The sequence below is a fragment of the Chiloscyllium plagiosum genome, chromosome 4 (genome assembly GCF_004010195.1).
Source record: "Chiloscyllium plagiosum isolate BGI_BamShark_2017 chromosome 4, ASM401019v2, whole genome shotgun sequence".
NCBI lineage: Eukaryota > Metazoa > Chordata > Chondrichthyes > Orectolobiformes > Hemiscylliidae > Chiloscyllium > Chiloscyllium plagiosum.
In genome coordinates, this window is record NC_057713.1 from 65,611,137 (window position 1) to 65,634,282 (window position 23,146).

Here is a 23,146-nt window from a genome sequence, read left to right on the forward strand (position 1 = left end):
AGTTTGCAGATTACACCAAAATTGCAAGTGTAGTGGATAGCGAAGAGGGTTACCTCAGATTGCAATAGGATCTTGACCAGATGGGCCAATGGGCTGAGAAGTGGCAGATGGAGTTTAATTCAGATAAATGCGAGGTGCTGCATTTTGGGAAAGCAAATCTTAGCAGGACTTATACACTTAATGGTAAGGTCCTAGGGAGTGTTGCTGAACAAAGAGACCTTGGAGTTCAGGTTCATCGCTCCTTGAAAGTGGAGTCACAGGTAAATAAGATAGTGAAGGTATTTGGTATGCTTTCCTTTATTGGTCAAAGTATTGAGTTCAGGAGTTGGGAGGGCATGTTGCGGCTGTACAGGAATTGTTGGAATATTGCGTGCAATTCTGGTCCCCTTCCTATTGGAAAGATGTTGTGAAACTTGAAAGGGTTCAGAAAAGATTTACAAGGATGTTGCCAGGGTTCGAGGATTTGAGCTATAGGGAGAGGCTGAACAGGCTGGGGCTGTTTTCCCTGGAGTGACAGATGCTGAGGGGTGACCATATAGAGGTTCACAAAATTATGAGGGGGATGGATAGAGTAAATAGACAAAGTCTTTTCCCTGGGGTCGGGGAGTCCAGAACTAGAGGGCATAAGGTTTAGGTGAGAGGGGAAAGATTTAAGAGAGACCTAACAGGCAACTTTTTCACACAGAGGGTAGTACATGTATGGAATGAGCTGCCAGAGGAAGTGGTGGAGGCTGGTACAATTGCAACATTTAAGAGACATTTGGATGGGTATATGAATAGGAAGGGTTTGGAGGGATATGGGCCGGGTGCTGGCAGGTGGGACTAGATTGGGTTGAGATACCTGGTCGGGACGGGTTGGACCGAAGGGTCCGTTTCCATGCTGTACATCTCTATGACTAATACTCTAGGCATAGCCTCACCAAGACCCTGTATAACTGCAACAACACATCCCTGTTCCTGTACACGAAACCTCTCAAAATGAAGGCCAACATACCATTTGTCTCCTTTACCATCTGCTGCACCTACATGCTTACCTTCAGTGACTGGTACATAAGGACACCCAGGTCCTGCCGCACACTCCCATCTCCCAATTTACAGCCATTCATGTCGTAAGCTGCCTTCTTGTTTTTGCTTCCAAAGTGACTAACTTCACATTTATCCAAATTATACTGCATCTGGTATTGAATTCCCCACTCACCCAATCTGTCCAGATCATGAAGGATCTCTGCACCGAGTCACAGTTCACTCTCCCACCCAACTTGGTATCATCTGCAAACTTTGAGACATACTTTCACAACAAGACTGAACATTCAACTTACACTTCAATCTCTGTTTTATGTACAGTCACTTCTAATGTTTGATCAAAAGGACCTTATCGCACATGCTCTCAAATACCTGCAGTCTACTCCAATATTGATGAACAAAAATCAGAAATCATTAAAGCATAAAAGGAGGGCATTCATCCACAGTCAATGACTGTAAAGCAATCCAGTCAGTCTCATTTCCCTAATCTTTATAGACAGCTCTGCTAGTTTCCCTCACCTGCCTCTACAAGCACTCTTTAAAAATCACTGATTGCCTCAGACTCTCCAAACATTGTAGGCAGGGAGTTCGAGTGCTCTTCCTATATTACATCCCCAAAATGTGTGCAGAGACTGGGAATACAACCAGCTAATGGCAACAGCTTTTCACTTTACCGGTCATAAAACCTGTACTTTTTAAACAACAAGTACCTCAAAATTTCATTGTGCAGATGAGAACAATCTTCCAAAAACATGGCCATTAGAATGGAATGTGATGCTGTGTAGCCAAACCAGAACTTTAAGGGTGCAGAATCACCTCCACGCTTTGTACTCAATACTATTGACCACATCCAAGAGCTCACATAGTCTGCTTACTGTTCATTCAACACATTGTTATTTTCAAATGTCTATGCACATGAACCTCAGATCCATTATTCTGACAATTTAGAACTGTGCTCTTAAGTCCATATTTCCTCAGCCTACCTTTTCTGCCAAAGTTCATTAAGCCTCACTTTCATCTTAAGATCTGTCACTCGTCTAACCATCGTTAGCATAATTCCTGTTGCAGTCAATTGTTATCTTTAGTCTGCCTCACCTCCAAATTTAAGCAAAGTTTGAAATTTTACTCCCTATTCCATTATCAAGTCAGAAAATGTCCAAATAATTCTTAGACAATAGCATTGTGTAAAATAAACACCTATACGGATTTGCTTTTTCTGTCCTTAACTAATTTTGCATCCAAGCTGATGAATTCCTCTTCTATTCCACAAATCTTGATCATATAAAGAAGGCTTATGATTCTTCAAAATCTCTTTTTTGAAATCTATCCATTCCTTCTTCAACTTGTTGTTCCTACATCAAACTTGGTTACTCAAGGACTATCTTCCTTAACAAATCTATATTGGCTCACCATAATGAATTCAAAGCTCTCGAAGTGCCTATCTACTTAACTTATACCCCAATTATTTGTTGTAATCACTGATGTTAAAATGTATTTACTCCAAACATTCTTACTTCATTGCTGGAAATGTTTTGGAGCCAACCTGACTCATATCTAAAGATCCATCGGCTATGTCCATGCTTCAGCAACATGGAAAGAAAGACAAGAAGTTGCAGAAGTAGGTCATTTGACCCTTCATACCCAACCTGACATTTGATTATGGCCCTAGCTGTGCTCCTCATAACCAGTAATCAAAAGGCTTTAATATATTCAAAGACTCAGCCATCAATTCTCACTGCAGAAGAAAATTCCACAGACTAACTACCCTCAAAATTATCCTCATCGCATTCTTAAAAAGACCTTAAATCTACATATCCTAGCTCTAAGCTCTCCAAACAGAGGAACATTCTCTCAGGATCCATCTTGACGACTACCTTCAAAATCTTATGATTCAATAAGATCACCTTTCTTTCTTAACTCCAATGGATGTGGCCCCACTCTGCTCAATATTTCCTCAAGATTGCTCCTTCTGCTCCAGAATCAGGTGAAAGAATCTCATCTAACATGATCCTCAAACAAGGAGGCCAGAAATGCACAGAGTACTCCATATGTAAACGAACCAAAGTCCAGAACAGCTTTAAAACAACTTGACTGCTTGTAAAGAATACAAATCATTGGCTTTCTCCCTAATCAGGTGAAGTAGCATGATCTGGGTAACATATGAAATGAATCAATGTTTCCTACAGTTCTTCTCCAATCATTTGGCTTTTCAATTCTTCCACCCAAAACAAACAAATGCACATATTCTCATATTGTATATCATTTGCCAAATTTGCCCACTCACTTATTACACTTGTTTCCCCAACTCCACTTGACGACTTATTTTTCCACCCATCTCTATCATCAGCAAATTCAGTCCCTTCACCTAAATCACAAATTGTAAATAGTTCAGAACCCACTGTAATGTTAAAAGATTAAATTGGACTCTCTCTAGACATTAATGTAATATTGAAGGGTTTAGCTGTACTGTCTTCCTCCAGAACTTGAACATGGTAGAAGTGGGTGGGGACAACGTTCATGCAGAAATGAATACGACTCCCACACCATTTAGTCCGCCATTTACTACTACTCTCCTACTATTATCAAATTAAACCATCATTCAGCCCCTTCCATTCAGTAATACTTTTATAGCCATCCCCCAGCCCATCAGGTTCGTTTGTGTGACCATCCCCCGATACTGAAGCATATCACACCTACAGTCTGGGGAAGTAGCAAAGCCAGAACTCGTTTGCAGGATTGCTCTAAAGCTAGGACATATCACACTTACGTTGTCTTGGGGAAATCACGGAGTCAGGAAATCATTTGCACGATGATTCCCCAGGATTAGGGCATCTGCATTTACCTTCTCTCCAAGGATGACCTCACCCTACCATCGTACCTGGGGTAACATGTGGTTATGGCGGGGGAAGAGTGGGCAGAGTACCTGTGAGCATTACCAACTGACTTGTATAAAGAGGATATGTTTCCATTGATCGAGGCCTCATTTTAACTCGATTTTGCACGACCAGTGAAGAGTATCAGAGGGGTCACCTAGCTTGTACAAGCTTTAATAAACTTTAACTGTTTGCAGAAGTTGGTGAGTGAGAATTGCATCTCGTGTATGAAACCTCAGGTGGCAGCAGTGGGATTTCAACATACACGGAGCTTCCAGGTGAACTAAATAAGCGATCGTCTGAGTGTTGGTTGTGTGAGATGGATGGGTCACAAAGTAGGATTCATCTTGATCTCTTTCTCGAATACTTAACATTCAATCAATCCCACGTCTCCAGGGGCTGGAACTCCTTTATCAATTATGCAGTGATGACCCCCAGAACAAGGAACAGTTCTGGCAAACCCACCTTTATACATCTTAATGGAGTAACTGGGCAGGAGAGGGAGTATCCCCTAACAGAATCACTCAGTTCAGTTTGGAACCCAAACTTGTATGGTTCAATTCACTCCAACCCCTAATTTAGGGATTAACCAAGCAGGGAGGGATTTGTTGTGTGCCCTTCAAGTCTAGATTCTCTGCCTTGATGAGAGCATTACAATTAGACATAATTCTACCAAGAGACAGTTCTGGATTTATTGCATGCTCCCAATGGTAGGCTGTCGAATTGCAGCCAAAGGATTTTACCCCTCCTCCGTAAGCCCCTGATCCCCACGTAATCCTTTGTTACAATTCCAATGGAGCCTCCACCAAGCTGGTAGCCACCTTTGCCCCCTTCTTAGACTCCACTATCACTGTTATCCTAAGGCACATTGAAGGTAAAGAGGGATCTACCCTTTTAGCAGACATTCCTATCCATCTCTGGAATCAACCAGGGTCAGTTTCTCTCCACATTACCTTGTCTGTGAACGAGGGATACAAAGCAAAGGCCCTGGGATTTTTAGCACACCAGTTACAGCAGCAGTCAGACTCTCGTATCACTGACTAATGGGAAGTTAACTTATTACGCTAGCCCTTTCACTGTTGTGGGTTTACTTCGCCACTATCAGCCCCGACACGACCCCTCAGAAGAACCCTTCCCTGACCTCTGATCGGCCTCTAAACATGAAGTAGCATGCACTCCTGTGGATCCTATCAAGACCCAAATTACACCAGGAGCAGAACTGCCTTCAATACCCCCCAAAGACCAGAAGCCATAGAAGAGACATCAGCTTTGATAGACTCATTCCTCCAACAGGGAGTTCTAGTACCCTGCCAATTGCCCTGTAACACCCCCATTCTACTTGTCCCGAAGCCAGGACACCCAGAGTGGAGGTTAGTACAGGATCTCCGACAGATCAACAGAATGGTCCAGCCACTACATCCGGTCGTGCCATTCTCAGCAATATCCTTGCCAGCGGCTGTGTTTTCACCATCGTTGACCTACATCATGCTTTATTTGCTCTCCTCCTGATAGCAGAGCCTCAGTATTTGTTTGCTTTGATCTTTAAGGGTCAGCAATACACCTGGAAGCAACTCCCCCAGGGATTTGTCCACTCGCCCATTTTATTCTCCCAGGTATCGCACCGGCAGTTCTGAGCTTCAGCTCTCAGACGGCTCCAGTCGTCCAATATGTGGATAACTTAATCCTAGCTAGCCCCTCAGAATCTGCTAACATTGCAGATACCAACTGTCTCCTAAACTCCCTTCACTCTTGGGAATATGTAATACTATCCAACAAGGTTCAGCACACCCAGCGGCAAGCTACATTTCTGGCGACATTGCTCAGTGCTTCAGACCAGCAGTTGACCCCAGACTGCATCACATCCATCCTGGCAACCCCTCCACCCATGAGCACTAAGCAATTGAATGCCTTTTTCAGCGTGGTGAACTACTGCCAACAGTGGCTCCCTAATGTAACATCACTTACCAAGCAGGTAATCCCTTTAGTTTCCAATAAGGCCTCAGGGACTTTCATTCTAACAGAAAACCCGAAGTTAGCTTTCAACGAATTAAAGGCAGCCCTCGCCAGTGCCCCAACCCTCTGGAGACCACTGTATGACAGACCCTCCTAGCTGTATGCCACTATCCTGGAGGACTGAGCAATTGTTTTAATCCAGACTCAGAACACAAGTGGCCAGTGGCCTATCACTCAACTCGCTTCGACCCGGTCACCGGGGAACCCCGCCTTGCTCACAAATTGTGCCGGCTATCTACTCCCTTGTGACAGCCACATCCAACATAACCCTCCAAAAACCCTCAACTGTATTTGTCACACATGACTGTAGTCCTCCAGACTTCCCACCAGAACCAACACCTTACAGAGACTCAACTTAGTTGTTACGAGGCAGCCCTTCTTAACAATCCTCTTCTGACCTTCTCCTACTATTCGACCATTAACCTGGCCACTTTCCTCAGTGCCTCTCCAGAGGAGCTTTCCGAAGCTCCCCATGACTGCCTTTGGTGCAGCCATTTCTTGACATCTCCCCCCCCCCCCCCCCCCATCAGTCAAGTATGTATACCTGATAGCTTGTTACCAATGCTCATTGATTGCCTTCATGCTGATACATACCATACCAAGGGGGGAATGAGTAGTATCATGTTGCATAGTTAGTGGCCACCCGACTGGCCAAGGCAGTTCAAAAGTGAGTCAGATCATGTTTGATGTGTCAGTAAGATAATGCAGGTCAAGGCGTGCAGTGTGTAACAGGAAAACCTCCCTTGCCAGCTGTTTTAAAAAATTCTCAAGGTCAGGTTCGTAGGAGAGTAGTCTGACACAGAACAAACGACCAAGAGGCGAGTCTGCTAGAATATGAGCATTTTATCCCCCGCAGCGTCGCCACAACCACCAGGCACTCACCACCCTTTGTGTGGAAAACGTGCCTTGCACATTTCTTTTAAACATCCAACCACAACCCCCAACACCAGCACCCCCCACTGCCTGCCCCAGTGTCCCCTCGTAATTAACCCCTCCAATCCTGGGAAAAAGCCTCATACTTTCCACTTTGTACATTCCACTCACAATCTTATAAACTTCTATCAGATTGTCCCTCAGCCTCCTGCATTCCAGTGCAAACAAACCCAGTTGTTTTAGAAAATTCTCAAGGTCAAGGACCAGGCTCGCAGGAAAGTCGTCTGACACAGAACAAACAGCCAAGAGGCGAGTCTGCTAGAATATGGGTATTTTATTCCCCGCAGCGTCGCCTCAACCAGGTCTCGTACTTACAACGGGTCTGGTTTATACTCACTCTACGTGTTACCGGAACTGGGAGCCGTCAGTTCTCGTAGAGCGGTTGCCAACAACCCACGCTCGGCGGTTAAACGTAACCCCGGAGCAGACTCACCGAACTGGAGACTTTTCCAGCTGATATACTCTTTTCCAGATATAAACATTCATGTGAACAGCAGAGCAAGGCTAAAAAACACATTCCATTCTGGTTACATACAGATAAGAAGATTCACACGGGGAGGTGTGTAATAAGATTCACACGGGACTAAGCAACACCTCCATTCCGGTTAGATTCACACATGTATTGGGACACAATTTTAACCCTTTCACCACACCAGCAGGTCCATTTGAATGTATTCAGCTTGCTTTTATTGAACTTCTGCATGTACTTTGCTATAAGTATCGCCTTGTTGTTTTGATGTATTTAGTAGATGGATCGAGGCTTTTCCAACTACTCATAACACTGCCTCAACAGTGGTTCTTGCCTTTTGCCCTGTGTCACATGAAGATTACCCCAGCCGCAACCACTGGACTGTAGGCAACTGAGATAATCTACAGCCTACCCAGTAGGACCCCTTGGGAGATACGCACGAACCCACCCACCCGCATAGACCTAAATATTATGGGAGAGGAAATGCAGGCATACTTTCAGCAGCTAACCTAGTCTCTCAAGTTCCTTTACTCACAAGTCAGGAACACCTTCGGATCACCACCACAAACAGTGTACCAGGACTCTAATGACCCGGACAGACTTTCCAACTTGCAGACAAGACAGCTCGGGCTGACCAAAAACTGAACACCCCAAAGTTCGGACACAGGTGGAAAGGACCGTACCAGATGTTCCTATGAGCATCGATGGCAGTCAAAGTCCAAGGACAAAGCAGCTGAGTCCACTTAAGTGACTGTAAACAATGGCTCCCTCAAACAACCTAATAACTGTATTAGCCGCCATCGCGGTATTCGACCTAGAGGACAATTTGTATTTTTAAGACTCCTATGCATTTGCACGGTAATCGGACTGTATGTTATCCACTCTTCTACTCTGTAGGTGCATTATTTGTTGCCATTCCCAGGTGGGATCCCCTTAACCTGTACACGATAGATATCTGTGTAGGCCAGAGTGGGAGGGCTTAGAAGGGTGGCTTCAGGTCAGCGCAGAGAGCTGATGAATTCTGGTAACACTCAGTCCCCTAACTAACTACACGGGATCCAGGGGAGAGAAGGCACTGCTTCTCAGGACAGGGGTGGGGTTGTACCTATGCCTTGGTCCCCACGAACGCCTCTTGTGCCCAGAGACAATGTACCCACAGACTTCACCAAGCTAGCCATGGATTGTTCACCTGCACCTGTGACAAGCAAAGGCACTTAAATGATACTTCAGGACAGCAGTTCATTTGCAGGCATTGCAACGGTACCCATGTCAGCTCGGCTTTTAGGGCATATCCTTTTTCTGATTACCAGATGATCTGATCGGGGGAAACTCCAGCCAGGACAGGAGCTGGCGGTACATGTAGTTCGCGACTGACAGCTGTACAACAATTACGTGCTCCCGGGCCAAAATAGGGTTTGCGTTCCTTCTCAATGGAACCTTCACAACGGGCACCCAGATGCTCCCTATCCTATTCACTGTAGGGACAGCGGGACCACTCACTGTCCCGTGTCCACAGAAGGTCCCTACCCACCACAGAATAGTAGCCTGAGCTGCTAGTGAAAGATTCTGTGCAGATTGGAGGGACCCAGTAACTCTGGGATCCTCCCTGGGCTATGGGTTCTTGGGGATGCTGTCCCTAGGAGGATCAGCAGGGACAATCACAGCAAAGAACAGAAATGACCTCATTTGTGGGTGAACCATTCTTGGAAACAGTACCAGAAGGGCACTAAATGCAGTTACTTGTAAGGCTCGACACATTACAGACCCGACATGGAGAAAGTGAGGTCTGCAGATGCTGGAGATGAGAGCTGAAAATGTGTTGTTGGAACAGCGCAGCAGGTCAGGCAGCATCCAGGGAACAGGAGAATCGATGTTTCGGGCATAAGCCTGAAGGGCTTATGCCCGAAACATCGATTCTCCTGTTCCCTGGATGCTGCCTGACCTGCTGCACAGACCAGACATGCCATTGACTATTTATTCGCTCAATAAGGACTGCGTCTGTACAATTGTGGGAAATGAATGCACTACCTATGTTATGGATGAATCATACAAAACACATTAGCAAGTTTTGAGAAGATCTGTAGGTCAGGTTGAGGTTCTGGATGTAGGTTAGCTCACTGAGCTGGGAGGTTCATTTTCAGACGTTTCATCACCATACTAGGTAACATAGTCAGTGAGCCTCCAGACGAAGAACTGCATAGGAAGCAGGAAACACCAGCAGTGCTTCATCTGGAGACTGAAAATGAACCTTCCAGCTCAGCAAGCAAACCTACATCCAGAACATAACATGCAACTCCATTCAGCACCAATTAGATGATTTCAGACAGGGCCCTCAGAATTTCAAAGACTGATTTGGATGGCTGCCTGGGGGATCCTACTTGCTTCTCGAGCTATTAATTTTTGCTGTCCTACTCATTGTACGCTGTGTCTCAATGGCTTGCTTAAACAGTGGCTGAAGGATCATTATGAATAAGCTGTTAAGGCCCTTCTCAGCCCCTAACTAGGGGAGTTATCATGGAATGATAAGGGTGGAATGTAACGTTAAAAGGTTAAATTGGTTGATCTCTCTAGACATTAATGTAGTATTAAAAAAGGGTTAAACTGTCCGATAATTACGTAATTATGATTACATTCCCTACAGTATGGAAACAGGCCCTTCGGCCCAACAAGTCCACACCGACCCTCCAAAGAGTAACCCACCCAATCCCATTCCCCTACATTTACCCCTGACAATTTTAGGATTGCCAATTCACCTGTGGGAGGAAACTGCATCACCAGGAAGAAACCGGAAAACCAGGAGGAAACCCACACAGACACTGGGAGAACATGCAAACTCCACACAGACAGTCGCCAGAGGCTGGAATTGAACCCGGGGCCCTGGTGCTGTGAGGCAGCAGTGCTAACCACTGAGCCACCGTGAACTTGAACATGCTGGAAGTGCACAGGGATGACATTTATGCAGGAATGCAGATGACTCCCACTTCATTTAGGCAAGCATTTACTACTACTCTCTTACTATCAAATTAAACTCTCATTCAGTCCCTTCCATTCAGAAATACTTTTATAGCCATCTCCCAGCCAATCAGGTTCATTTGCGTGATCATCCCCTGATACTGAAGCATATCACATTCTGCATTGTCTGGGGAAGTAATGGAGCCAGAACTCATTTGCAGGGCCACTCCGAAGTTTGGACATATACAAACTATTTCCTGATTCCGTGAAGGTGTCATAACGATTCCCCAGGATTAGGGCATTTACATTATCTCGGAGGATGACTTCATCCTATGTGTGTGTAGGTGAGAGAGAGTGAGTGTGAGAGAGAAAGAGTGGCTGAAGTACCTGTGAGCCTTACCAACTCACCTGTATAAACAGAATGTATTTCCTTTGTTCAGTGCCTCACTTTGACTCTTTCGCATGACCAGCATAGAGTGTCAGGGGAGTCATCTAGCTTATACAAGCTTTAATAAACTAACTGTTTGCAGAAGTTGGAATATGCGAATTGCATCTTGTGTATGAAACCTCAGGTAAAGAACCTAACACCAGCACTAGGCTCTGCAGCATTCAACGAACAACAGCTTGGTAAATTGATAGCAAGATATGATAAGGAACTGATAATTATGAACAGAATGATTGCTTATCCATATTCTCTTGCTGTATGTTAGCCATCTGGACTAGATAACTAATTCACTCTAACCAGAGCTGGTTTTTCCAGTACCGCAAGTGGCATTATAAAGGGAGTTCTTCAGTTTAAATCCTGCAAGTCACAGCCTAAAGCAAGGCCTTTAAGGTGTCAAGAAGCACAGCTGGGCCTAATTAAGCAGCAACTGAAGCTGGACCCTCATCAAAAGTCAACTCGGCCTTTTATTTACAGACATAAAAGGTGATGATGATACGAAAGTCGGAGGAGTTGTTGACAGTGAGGAAGGATGTGGCAGGTGACAGCAGGATATAGAGAAGCTGCAGAGCTGGGCAGAAAGGTGGCAAATGGAATTCAATGTAGCTAAGTGTGAGGTGATTCACTTTGGGAAGAATAACAAAAAGATGGGGTACTGGGCTAATGGTCGGATACTTGGTAGTGTGGATGAGCAGAGGGATCTTGGTGTCCATGTACACAGATCTCTGAAAGTTGCCACCCAGGTAAATAGTGCGGTGAGGAAGGCATATGGCATACTGGCTTTTATTGGTAGAGGAATTGAGTTCCGGAGTACTGAGGTCATGATGCAGTTGTATAAAACTCTGGTGCGGCCGCATCTGGAATATTGTGTGCAGTTTTGGTCGCCATACTATAGGAAGGATGTGGAGGCACTGGAACGGGTGCAGAGGAGGTTTACCAGGATGTTGCCTGGTATGGAAGGAAGATCGTATGAGGAAAGACTGAGACACTTGGGGCTGTTTTCATTAGAGAAAAGAAGGTTTAGGGGTGACTTGAATGAGGTGTACAAGATGATTAGGGGGTTAGATAGGGCCGACAGTATGAACCTTTTCCCGCGTATTGAGTCGGGTATTACAAGGGGGCATAGCTTTAAATTAAGGGGGGGTAGATATAGGACTGATGTTAGGGGTAGGTTCTTCACTCAGCGAGTCGTAAGTTGATAGAATGCCCTGCCAGTAGCAGTGGTGGACTCTCCCTCTTTATGGGCATTTAAGCGGGCATTGGATAGGTATATGGAGGATAGTGGGTTAGTATAGGTTAGGTGGGCTTGGATCGGCGAAACATCGAGGGCCAAAGGGCCTGTACTACGCTGTATTCTTCTATGTTCTATGTTCTATAAATCTATAAACTTAGAGTGACTTACAATACAGTACTACAGTTAGGATAATTAATGGGGGGGGATAAAAATAAAAAAAAAAAGGTGCTCTATTGATTTTGTTTTCTCTAACTTTTACCATCCTTAGCAATAGATTCTTCCACAAATACAATGTTATAGCTATAACAGGGGCATGAGTACAGCATGACATGATTTGAATACAAATCTTGAAGGATACACTATGCTTAGGAAAGACAAAGCTAGGAATAAATGGAGCAGTAGTTCTGTTAATGATGGTATTTGTCATTGCTCTCTCTAAAGTGCAAGTTCAGGACAGTAAAATAAGCAAACAATTCAGGTACGATTGAGAAATAATAAAGGCAAGATCACTTAAGGGAGCAGATTGATTAAACAATAATTAATATTGTTTTAGTAAATCTGATGTGGGCACCATTGACTGGATCAATATTCATTGCCCATCCTAATTCTCATATGCAGACGATAGTGAACTGCTTGCGTACAGAAGGTACACTAGAATAATGCCTTATGCAAGGGTTATCTTAGTAGGAAAGGTTGAACAGACTATGTATTGGACATGCATAAGATGAAAAAGTGACTTTTCTGAAATAAAAAGACCCTCAGGAGTCTTCACAAGATAAATGTGAAGAGGAGGTTTCTTCTTATGGGAGAACATGGAACTAAGGATGACTGTTTATAAACCAAGGGACACACACTTAAGGTAAAGATTAAGAGACATTTTCAAGGGTCATAAGTCTTGGGATCACTTCCTGAAAGTTGTGTAAGCAGAGTCCTTGAGTATTTTGAAACAAACAGACAATGCTCAAACATATTCAGCAACAGTAAACATACCTGTAGCATGTCATCAATCATCGTCAGAATGTACTGCACCGTTTGCTCCTTAGATATGTGCGTCATTAAGTTCAAAAAGGTTTTAGCACACTAAAATAAAACAAACATTTATAATCTTTACACACAATTTCAACTACTTTCAAATTTGAAGTAGCACATTCACTTGTACACAACATTTAATCCATATAAACAGTGACAGTGCATTTCTTCTGAAATACAATTAATGTTGGCCCCAATGACATTGCATAATCTTGAATTATGTCTGCCTTCAGTTATGAACTTGGGATTTCTCACCCCCCCCTCAACATTAGGACCTATGGAAAGAATATCAAAACAGCTATTTATTGCAGTAACAGAATGGCAAAATCTAAAAGCCAAAAACACACTTCCTTTTCCTATTAGTAGATGGAATACACTTTAATACTTAGAAATCTACAAACTGGCAAAGAAGTAAAACAGGAATTTTGTGTACTTTTGTAGTGTGAAAGACTCTCAGAATATATATTGCCCATGGTACCAAAATGCAAGTTGCATTCTACTGTTTTTTTGGAAAAAAACTTCCCGATTAGTGTTCCTCAAAATTACAAATTTTGCAACACGAAATAAAACAGATCTCATTTTTATTTTAATGAAGATCTTGTGAACAGTGGCTCAGACTTTGCCTCAGAGTCAGAAGATCCAGGTTTAACATTCACTCCAGGACTTGATGGCCAAGGACGATGCATTCATAACGCAATCAAAACAGATGGAATACAAATTTGTAAATCTTTCCAATATAGGCCAATAGCAGACAGTAAGAGCAAGAGATTCTGATCAGCTATGCGTTGGCGAAGAAAGATTGGAACCACTGCCATCACAATTCACAGAATGTAGATATATGCATGTAGTAGTTTGATAGTACAAAAACCAGAGTATTGATGGAAAAACCTTTTGCCAAAGCCTTTCTTGCACTCATCAGGGCAGTTCACAAAAATTACCAAAGAGACAAAAAAAAATTTGGTAGAAGAGGAAACTGATGACTAGTTGACAAGTAGAGCTTTGTCCACGGCAATGCTCTATAAATAAGTTTGCCAGTTTATGACAACTGATAGTTAACTAAGCTTTGCTTAAATTTTAATCCAGCTGGGTCATTGGTGTAGATCAGGTTTCTATTAACAGAACAGACTTTCAGCTGGCTGGGATCCAGGATTAGCTTGCCAGGGAAGATCATAGTACTTTGGGTCAGACCTGGCTTCAGATAAAGATCTGAAAGTGGATTTTTAACATATTCAACAACAAAATTGTCAATATTCAAAGGCAGACAATTTTTGCACGTTCCAAACAGAATAGCTGATAATTTTTCAAATGGGCCACCCTAATAGCTGAAAATTATTAACAGCCATCAAAAAAATGATCACTATTTTTATACACAAGCATTCTACATTAGCTTGTAATTCAAACAATTATAAATCATCCAGACCATATTAAAATTTTTCAATGAAATCCAAATTCATTCCTAAAACTCTACTAGATCCAGATTGGTAGCTGAATAACAGACATTAAGAATTTGTTTTATTTTTGAAAACAATCAATAGTTATGAAGGAATGGGGAACTCAGAGGAAAAAAAGAATTAAAAAATGGGAAACTCACTATAATACAAAGAACTCAAAATTTCACTGCAATTCACCAGCATTATCAAAAATTACTCAGTAAAAGTATCTTCCACTCAATGTGAAAGTCATCTACTTGAAGAAGCCCAAGCATTAAATTTAAAACAGAAAATAAATAAATACACACCAATTCCAGACTTTACCTGATGGCCTTCATTATCCAGTATCCGTTGTTTATCTTCTGAACGAGCTGCTTCAAACTTTTTAATGAATTCACAATCTTCACCTGAAATCATCTGTCCTCTTATAAAAAAGCACAAATATCAGCACATAATGCTCTGAATCATCATTAATGTGTAATTTTATGATACCTCCAATGATACTTTCAACTAAGTGAGATGACAACAATAAGATTTTACTTTTGTAAAATAATGCTTACAGCATCAAATGACAAAATGTTATTTTATATAAGATAGATTTACTTTAAACTAAAAAAATAAAATTTGGTCCATGTCACCCTTCCCAGAATTACAAATCTTGTAAAAAAAATTCAGCTTTGCCCAACTTCCAGTGGGGTTGCTTCTTTTATACTTCCATAACTGGTTTACTTCTAAGGCCCAGAAACAATTCTGGGTTGTGGGATTACGCCACAGATTTTTTTTTCCTCCAAGCACAAGCTTGATATATCTTCAAACCTCTTAATGCAAACTGAGCCTTTAAACTGAATGGTAACTCCCACATGTTCTGCGAAGGATATCTTAAACCTTTTGAATGCCTAATGTATAGGCCCAGTTAATTCTATATTTTAACTTCTGGCTTAGACCCATTTCTTATCTTACTGTAGTTAGCTTTCCCTCCGAAAATTCTTAGTCTGGCTTGTTCATTATCCTTTTCAATAGCCAACATGAAACTTATGATATCACGATCACTGTCACCTAAATCTAATTACTGACTCAGTCCCAAGTCTGCCAGTGCATCTTTTCTTGTTACATCATATTACCATAACTATTGAACCAGAACTAATTTCCCAGAAAATGCATTCTCTGCATCTTTTCCATTTACTGGTGGCCTAGATGCTACATAAGCAATGAAATTATGCATTTTTTATTCTATGGCTTGAGCCAGAATCTTTGACCCGTAGGGCATGCTCCTTCACCATGGCTGCAATGCTGTTCTTAATTTATTACCATCACCTTTCAAGCTTCTCATCCTTCCCTAACTTTCCTGAACACCACATACCCAACAATTTGTAGTACCTTGTTATCCCCATCTGTGCCAGGTTTCTGATTGCCACATGAGAATAATGTTACACCTCTCTGCACCATAATTCTTAATTACCACATTTTTGCCCATGGTGGACATTGCTGTGAATTAAATTAAACAATTTATTTATACTCACTGAAGATAGGACTGCCAGTTGACCTTATTTGCTCGAACTTCTGCAGCCTTTGCAGCAATAATATTGGTAGGAACTGCAGCATCCACAGCACCTCTGATGTCCATCTTGCTCAAAGATTTGAGTGTATGTTTGAATAGTTAGAAGACGAACAATTTCACTGGAAGAAAGTATGAACAATTTCACTGACAGCAGTCTTAGACTCCAGATCATCATTCACAAGGTAACTAATTATTGGAAATAGCTATCTAGTTGTTCTAGTGTATGTCCACACTGAATTTCACCCTGTTCGAATTAATGCTGCAAGGAAAACGTGAATATTGTGGTCAACATTTATGAAAGCATTTCATACAGAATCCCTTCTTTTTAATAAAATGGGCAAAACTGATTATATTTTCATGTACATTCACTGCAAAGGCAGAATCACTGGCAGGACCGTTCAAGCCACAGTAAACCATTAAACTGATTTTGAACATGCTTAAGACAACGAGCAGCACAACAGTAACGTATCCTATTTTACATGTCTGCGCTCACGAGAACAGAAATTGATTCTAAGTAATTTTAAACATTCCAAAGCATTTAGGAATTTGGAAAAGTATTCTGCAATTACACTAACAACTGCAAAAAGCAAGTGTATCATACAAATCAATTACACCACCCCAGCCCCCACAACTACATTATTAGCACAAGTCATTCAACATTGGGATTAGCGTTTACAATGTTGACTACAAACTCATTTGGTCAATTTAAATTAGCTGATTTTGAAATCTGTGTTGCTATCCAGTGAGGGCTCAAAGTTTCACTGATCCCTTGTCTCATACACACCCAAAGTAACTTTCTTCCAAGGTTAGAAAGTGGGATCTCAGTTCCAGCCAGCTGCAAAATAACAGTGGATTATCAGGAACACGGTCAGCCATCCACAACAGACTCTGGAAAATATCCAATGTGTTTCTCAATTCAAGGCTTTGTCAACAATCAACTAGCATCACCAGCGATAAATGAAATGAAAAGTTTTTATGACCCCCTGTTTTATCCATAACAGGAAGTATTTTAATTTTCCTTTCCATTATGATGCGTCCCCAAAACACTGGTTGTGAAGTGCAATTTGAAAGTGACTCACAGTTAATGGTATTATCACTATCATCCAGAAACTCAGCTTATGTTCTAAGGACCCAGGTTTGATTCCAGCCACATCAGAAAAGAGAATTTGAATTCAATTTTTAAAAAATTGGAGTTAAGACTATGATGACCCATGACATTATTGATGATTTTTCAGAAAAGCCCATCTAGTCCACTAATGTCCTTCAGCGAAGGAAATCTCCCATCTTCACCTTGTCTGGCCTACATGTGACTCTAGAACCACAGCAATGCAGTCAACTCTCAATTACTCTCCGAAACAACCTTGCAAGACAGTTGTGCCAATCTCGAAGAAATGAAACCAGATGGGTAACCTGGCATCATCTAGAAGCCATAAAAGCAGCAGCAAAAACAGCCCTATCAACCCTGCAAAGTCCTCCTTATTAATATTTGGGAGCTAGTGCCAAAATTGAGAGAGCTATCTCAGACCAGTCAAACAACAGCCTGACAATCACACTCATGGAAACTTACCTACAACGTCCCAGACACCACCATCACCCCTAGATATGTCCTGTCCCACCAGTAGGACAGACCCAGTAGAGGTGGCAGCACAGTGGTATACAGTTAGGAAGAGAAACAGAGATAGACAGATTCTTGATTGCCAAGAGGATCAAGGATTATGAAGACAAAGCAGGAGAATGGGGTTGAAAAAAAAAAAGAGCTTACCAGCCATAATTGAATGGCGGAACAGACTCAATGGTCAATTGCACTAACTTCTGCTTTTGTCTTATAGTCTTGCCCTGGGAGTCCTCAATATGCACTGTGGACCTCATGAAGTCTTGCAGCTCCAGTTAAACATGGGCAAGAAAACCCAATTACCATCCTCCCTCAGCTGATGATTGGTACTCTATGTTGAACAACACTTGGAGGAAGCATGGAGGATGACAATGGCATAAAAATTTACTGTGAGGAATTTCAACATCACTACCAAGATTGGCAGTAGTACTACTGCTCAGGTTCCAACAGACATAACTGCTAGACTGGGTCTGTGGCAGGTGAGGAAGAAATCAAGAGGGAAAAGCATACTTAACCACACCTTTACCAATGTGACAGCTGCAGATGCATCAGTCCATGATAGTATTACTAAGAGCAACCAAACAGAACTTGTGGAGACGAAGTGCCGTTTTCAGGATGAAAATAACCTGCATTGTGTTGTGTGGCACTTTCACTGTGCCAAATGGGACTGACTGAACAGATCTAGCAACTCAAATCTGGGCATCCATGGGAGGTGCTGTTGGCCATCAACAGGAGCAGAATTATACTCCACAATCTAAATCCTCATGGTCTGGTATATCTCCCACTCAACCACCACCATCACGCCAGAGGATCAACTCTGGCTCAGTGAAGAGTGAAGGAGTGGCATCAGGCACACCTGCAGATGAGGCATCAAGCAGGACTACTTGCATACCAAATAGCATAAACAAGTGATAGACAGAGCTAAGCGATCCCACAACTAACAGATCAGATCAAGTCTACAAGTCCAGCCACATCAAGTGATGAATGGTGGACAATTAAATAACTCACTGGAAGACGCTCCACAAATATCCCCATCCTCAGTAATGGAAAAGCCCAGTATAATCAGTGCAAAAGACAAGGCTGAAGCATTTGCAGTAATGTTCAGCCAGAAGTGTTGAGTGGTTGATCCATCTCAGCCTCCTCCAGTGACCCCCAACATTACAGATACCAGTCTCCAGCCAATCTGATTCACTCCATGTGATATCAAAAAAGGGTTGGCAAAACTGGATATGCAAAGGCAACAGGTCCTGACAACATTCCAACAATATTTGTGCTCCAAAACTTGCCGCTCCCATATCGAACTGCTTCCAGTAGTCTCAATACTGGCATCTACCTGAATGTGCAAAATTGCCCAGGTCCACTCTGAACGTAAAAAACAAGACAAATTCAATCTAGCCAATTACCGCCTATTAGTCTACTCTCAATCATCAGGAAAGTGTCATGAAGTATTCTATCTAGCAGCACCTGTGCAGTAATAACCTGTTCAGCAATGCCAGGTTTGGGTTCCATCAGCACCACTAATCTCCTGACCTCTTCACAAGTTTGCTTCAAATGTGGACAAAAAGAGCGGAATTCCAGAGATAAAGAGAGAGTGACAGCCTTTGTGATTAAGGCTACATTTGACAAAGTGTGACATCAAGGAGCCATAGAACAATTGGAATCAAATGGTATTGAGGGCAAACTTTCTAGTGGTTGGAGTCATACATGGCACATAGGAAAATGGTCGGGGTTGCTGGAAGTCAGTCATCTCATCTGCTGGATATCTCTGCAGGAGGTCCTCAGGGTAGTGTCCAGGCCCAACCATCTTCAGCTGCTTCATTAACCCCACCCCAATCATAAGGGCAGAAGTGAGAATCTCATTTGCAACTCCTCAGATACTGAAGCAGTCCATATTCAAGTGCAACAAGATCTAGACAATATCCTGGCTTAGGCTGACAAGTGGCAAGTAACATTGCCTGGCATTTGTGGCATGATTGTGCATCACCAATAAGAGACAACCTAACCACTGCCCCTTGACACTCAATGTTTTTTTCACCACCAAGTCGCCCACTAACAACATCTGGGAGTTATCACTGACCAAAAACTCAACAGGACTCACCACAAATGCAATGGCTACAAGAATAGGTAAGAGGCTAGAAATACTGCAGAAAGTAACTTGCCTCCTTACCCCCCAACGCCTGTCTACCATCTACCACACACAAGTCAACAGCGAGATAGAATATTCCCCACTTGCCTGGGCAAGAGCAGCTCAATAACACAAGCCTGACACCATCCAGCACTACGTAGCATGCTTGTTTGGCATATCAAAAAGCATCCACTCCCTCCCCCACTTACACTCAGTAGCAGCAGTGTACTATCTACAAGAGGCACTGCAAAAATTCACTAATGCATCAGATAGGACCTTCCAAACCCATGACAACTTCCATCTAGAAGGGGATGGGCAGCTGATGCATAGAACACCTCCGCTTTCAAGTTCCCCTCCAAACGACACACCACCCTGACTTGGAAATTTAATCACTGTTCCTTCACTGTCAGAGTCAAAATCCTGGAATTCCTCCCTAGTGGCATTGTGGGTCAGCCCACAGCAGGTGGACTGCAGCATTTCAATAAACCAGCTCACCAACACTCTCTCAAGGGGGCCAGAAATGGGCAATAAATGCTGGTCAACCAGCAATGCCCGCTTCTCACAAATGATTAGAAAAAACATTCAAGGTTAAAATAAAGTACAATTTTTCACTGCATTCAAGACCTGAGTAAAAGGTTTAAGACACAAATCCCAAGACATACAGAAGAGAAAGCAAAAATGGGAAGGTGGAAATTATTTAAAATCAAAGATATCAGAACTAGTTTGTGTCAAGTGGAGAATCCAGTAAGTCAATATGCAGTTCTGTTAAATGATTTGTGCATAATCAGCTTTGTAGGAGATGCAGTTGATTTGCTAACGAACGTAGAAGTTGTAAAATAGGAACTTGCTCACTTCATGGGTGCAACACAGGCTTTTCTGGAATTAAACAATTTTTGGTGATATCGGCATCACAGGTGGGTGGTGAGCTAAATCTCGGGCTGCTTACTGTTTTGGTGTTACCAGAATACTCTTAATACTGATCAAAGTTGTATAGTTAAAGGTGAATGAAACAAACCAGTACATAGCTTCAGGCATGTAACTGAATGTCTCAAAGTGAAGACCCAGTTAGGAGGTGATTTTGTACTCTTGTCAGATACCATTGCGATTTGTAGCAGATAACTGTGGAAATGTGTGCACTAAGTCAACAATAACAGGTTTTATAGTCTCCTTTCTTCAGAACTGGCCGAGATAGACTTAATCTACCAGTACATTGAAAAACACAGGACAATGTAGCACAGAAACAGACCCTTTGGCTCACCATGTCTGTGCTGACCATGATGCTATTCCAAACTGATCACATCTGCCTGTACATGTTTGACTAAACGCCTCTTGAACTTTGCTATCATATCCACTTTTGCCACTTTCTTTGGCAGCATATTCTAGGTGCCTACAATCCTGTGTAAATAAACATTTCCTTGTACATCTTCTTTAAACTTTTCCATTCTCACCTTAAAGCTACTCCTCCTAGTGTTTGATATTTCCACCATGGGAGAGAGACTGACTATCCACCCCTCTCAATTTTATGTCTAGCAGATCACCCCTCAGCCTCCAGCGCTCTAGCAAAAACAATCCAAGTACGTCCAACCTCTCCTTATAGCTCTCACACTCCAATTCATACAACTTCCTCAAACTTTTTCTGCAACCTCAACAAAGCCTCCACATACTTCCTATGATGCGGCAAACTTAATTGCATATACTACTCCAAATGTGGCCTATCTGAAGAAGTTTTATACAGTTGCAACATGACTTGCCAACTTTTATACTCAGTGCCCCAAGTAAAAAAGGCAACCATGCCATGGGCTCAGGTAGCTCAGTGGTTAGCACTACTGAGTTAGTACCAGGGACCCTGGGGTTTGATTCCAGGTTTGGGTCACTGTATGGAGTTTGGACGTACTCCGTGTCTGTGTGGATTTATTTCCACAGTCCAAAGTAGTGCAGGTTAGGTAGATTTACCATAGCAAATTGTCCATAATGTCCAGGGATATGCAGGCTAGGTAGGTTAGCAATATTAAACGTGTAGTTACAGGGTTGGTCTGGTTCTGGGTGGGATGCTCTTCAAAGGGTCAGTGTGGACTTAATGAGCCAAAGAGAATCTCTTCAGTCTGGAAAGGGACCATGCTCCAAACATCATCTTTACTGCAACTCCAATTTGTGTCATCTATGGAACCTAAATAGACCAATGACATTTTCATCCAAAATCATTTTGTGTTGCACATACATATTAATGGTGTCTTGTCTGGAATGTTCTTACATTGCAAGCAGTGCCACATTTCAGGAAGTGATGACTTTTCATTGATTTGAAAATTAGTAGAAACCATCAACTTGCTCATTGTGGTCAATAGCAGCCAATTCAAAATCTGGCAAGTGCCCATTTTTGAAGAATTTAAACAATTAAATGTTTTAAGAAATCAAGATTTCTATTTCATATTCTGGGTGTTACTACAAGCCAATAATGATCAAGATCTATAGAAGCTAAAAGAAAAGAGATCCTTTCTAGTTTACTCTATATAATCTTACACTGTAGGATCTTGGGTCTCCATGGCCCTTCATCAAGAATTTAAAAGTTGTTAGTTGAATACAATCTATTCTACCAATCATTATAGGCTAATAATTACAGGTGGATATGTAGTCATCATTTCATATCTTCCCAAAATTGAAGGTTTAGTAAACCACCACCTATGTAGTTTTGCCATTAAACCAGAACATGCAAGTGAGCAATATTTCTGTCTCAGTTTTGAGACCACCGATCTATCTTCAGAACTGATTGTCAGGAAAAGGCTGTACGTATGCTGAAGGTGCTGGAGAGCGCGATGGATACCAAGGAATGGATAATACCATGTCTTGGAGAAAGAAAAAGCTGATGATGGGGATCACATTTGGGTGAAAATGAGTTGGCTAAGCCAAAAGCAGCCCATATCATGATAGGGCCTGTGGTTTGGATGTGGATAAAAGATGTAGAGTACAGAGTTCACGTTTTAAACTTATTGAACTTGATATTTAGTCCTGAAAGCTGCAGAGTCCCCAAATGGAAAATGAGTGCTGTTCTTCAGCTTGTGTTGAGCCTTGCTGGAATACTTCAACCTCCTCGTGGGAGCACGAGGCAGTGCCGAATCAGTCATCGATGTAGCGGAGGAAAAGATGGGGGGTGGTGCCAGTATCGATGACTGTATCGGCGCTGCCTCGTGCTCCCACGAGGAGGTTGAACAGTTCATCCACTTTACCAACACCTTCCACCCCGACCTCAAATTCACCTGGACCGTCTCAAATTCCTCCCTCCCCTTCCTAGACCTTTCCACTTGTATCTCGGGCGACCGAATCAACACAAACATTTACTATATACTGACCGACTCCCACCCTAGACTACACCTCCTCCCACCCTGTAAAAACGCCATCCCATATTCCCAATTCCTTCGTCTCCACCGCATCTGCTCCCAGGAGAACCAGTTCCAATAC

At 42.5% G+C, this 23,146-nt stretch overlaps 1 protein-coding gene across 2 annotated transcripts in view; it reads right to left on the minus strand.

Annotated features, from left to right (window-relative positions):
• atp6v1h (ATPase H+ transporting V1 subunit H) overlaps positions 1-23,146 on the minus strand; it is a 179,224-nt gene that overhangs the window by 89,225 nt on the left and 66,853 nt on the right. For both annotated transcript variants that reach the window (XM_043688329.1, XM_043688327.1), the window contains exons 2-4: positions 15,919-16,075; positions 14,723-14,822; positions 12,930-13,019 (exon numbers count right to left, since the gene is read on the minus strand). In XM_043688329.1, coding sequence (XP_043544264.1) covers positions 12,930-13,019; positions 14,723-14,822; positions 15,919-16,022 — 294 coding nt within the window. In that variant the 5' untranslated portion in view covers positions 16,023-16,075. The remainder of the gene's footprint in view (positions 1-12,929; positions 13,020-14,722; positions 14,823-15,918; positions 16,076-23,146) is intronic.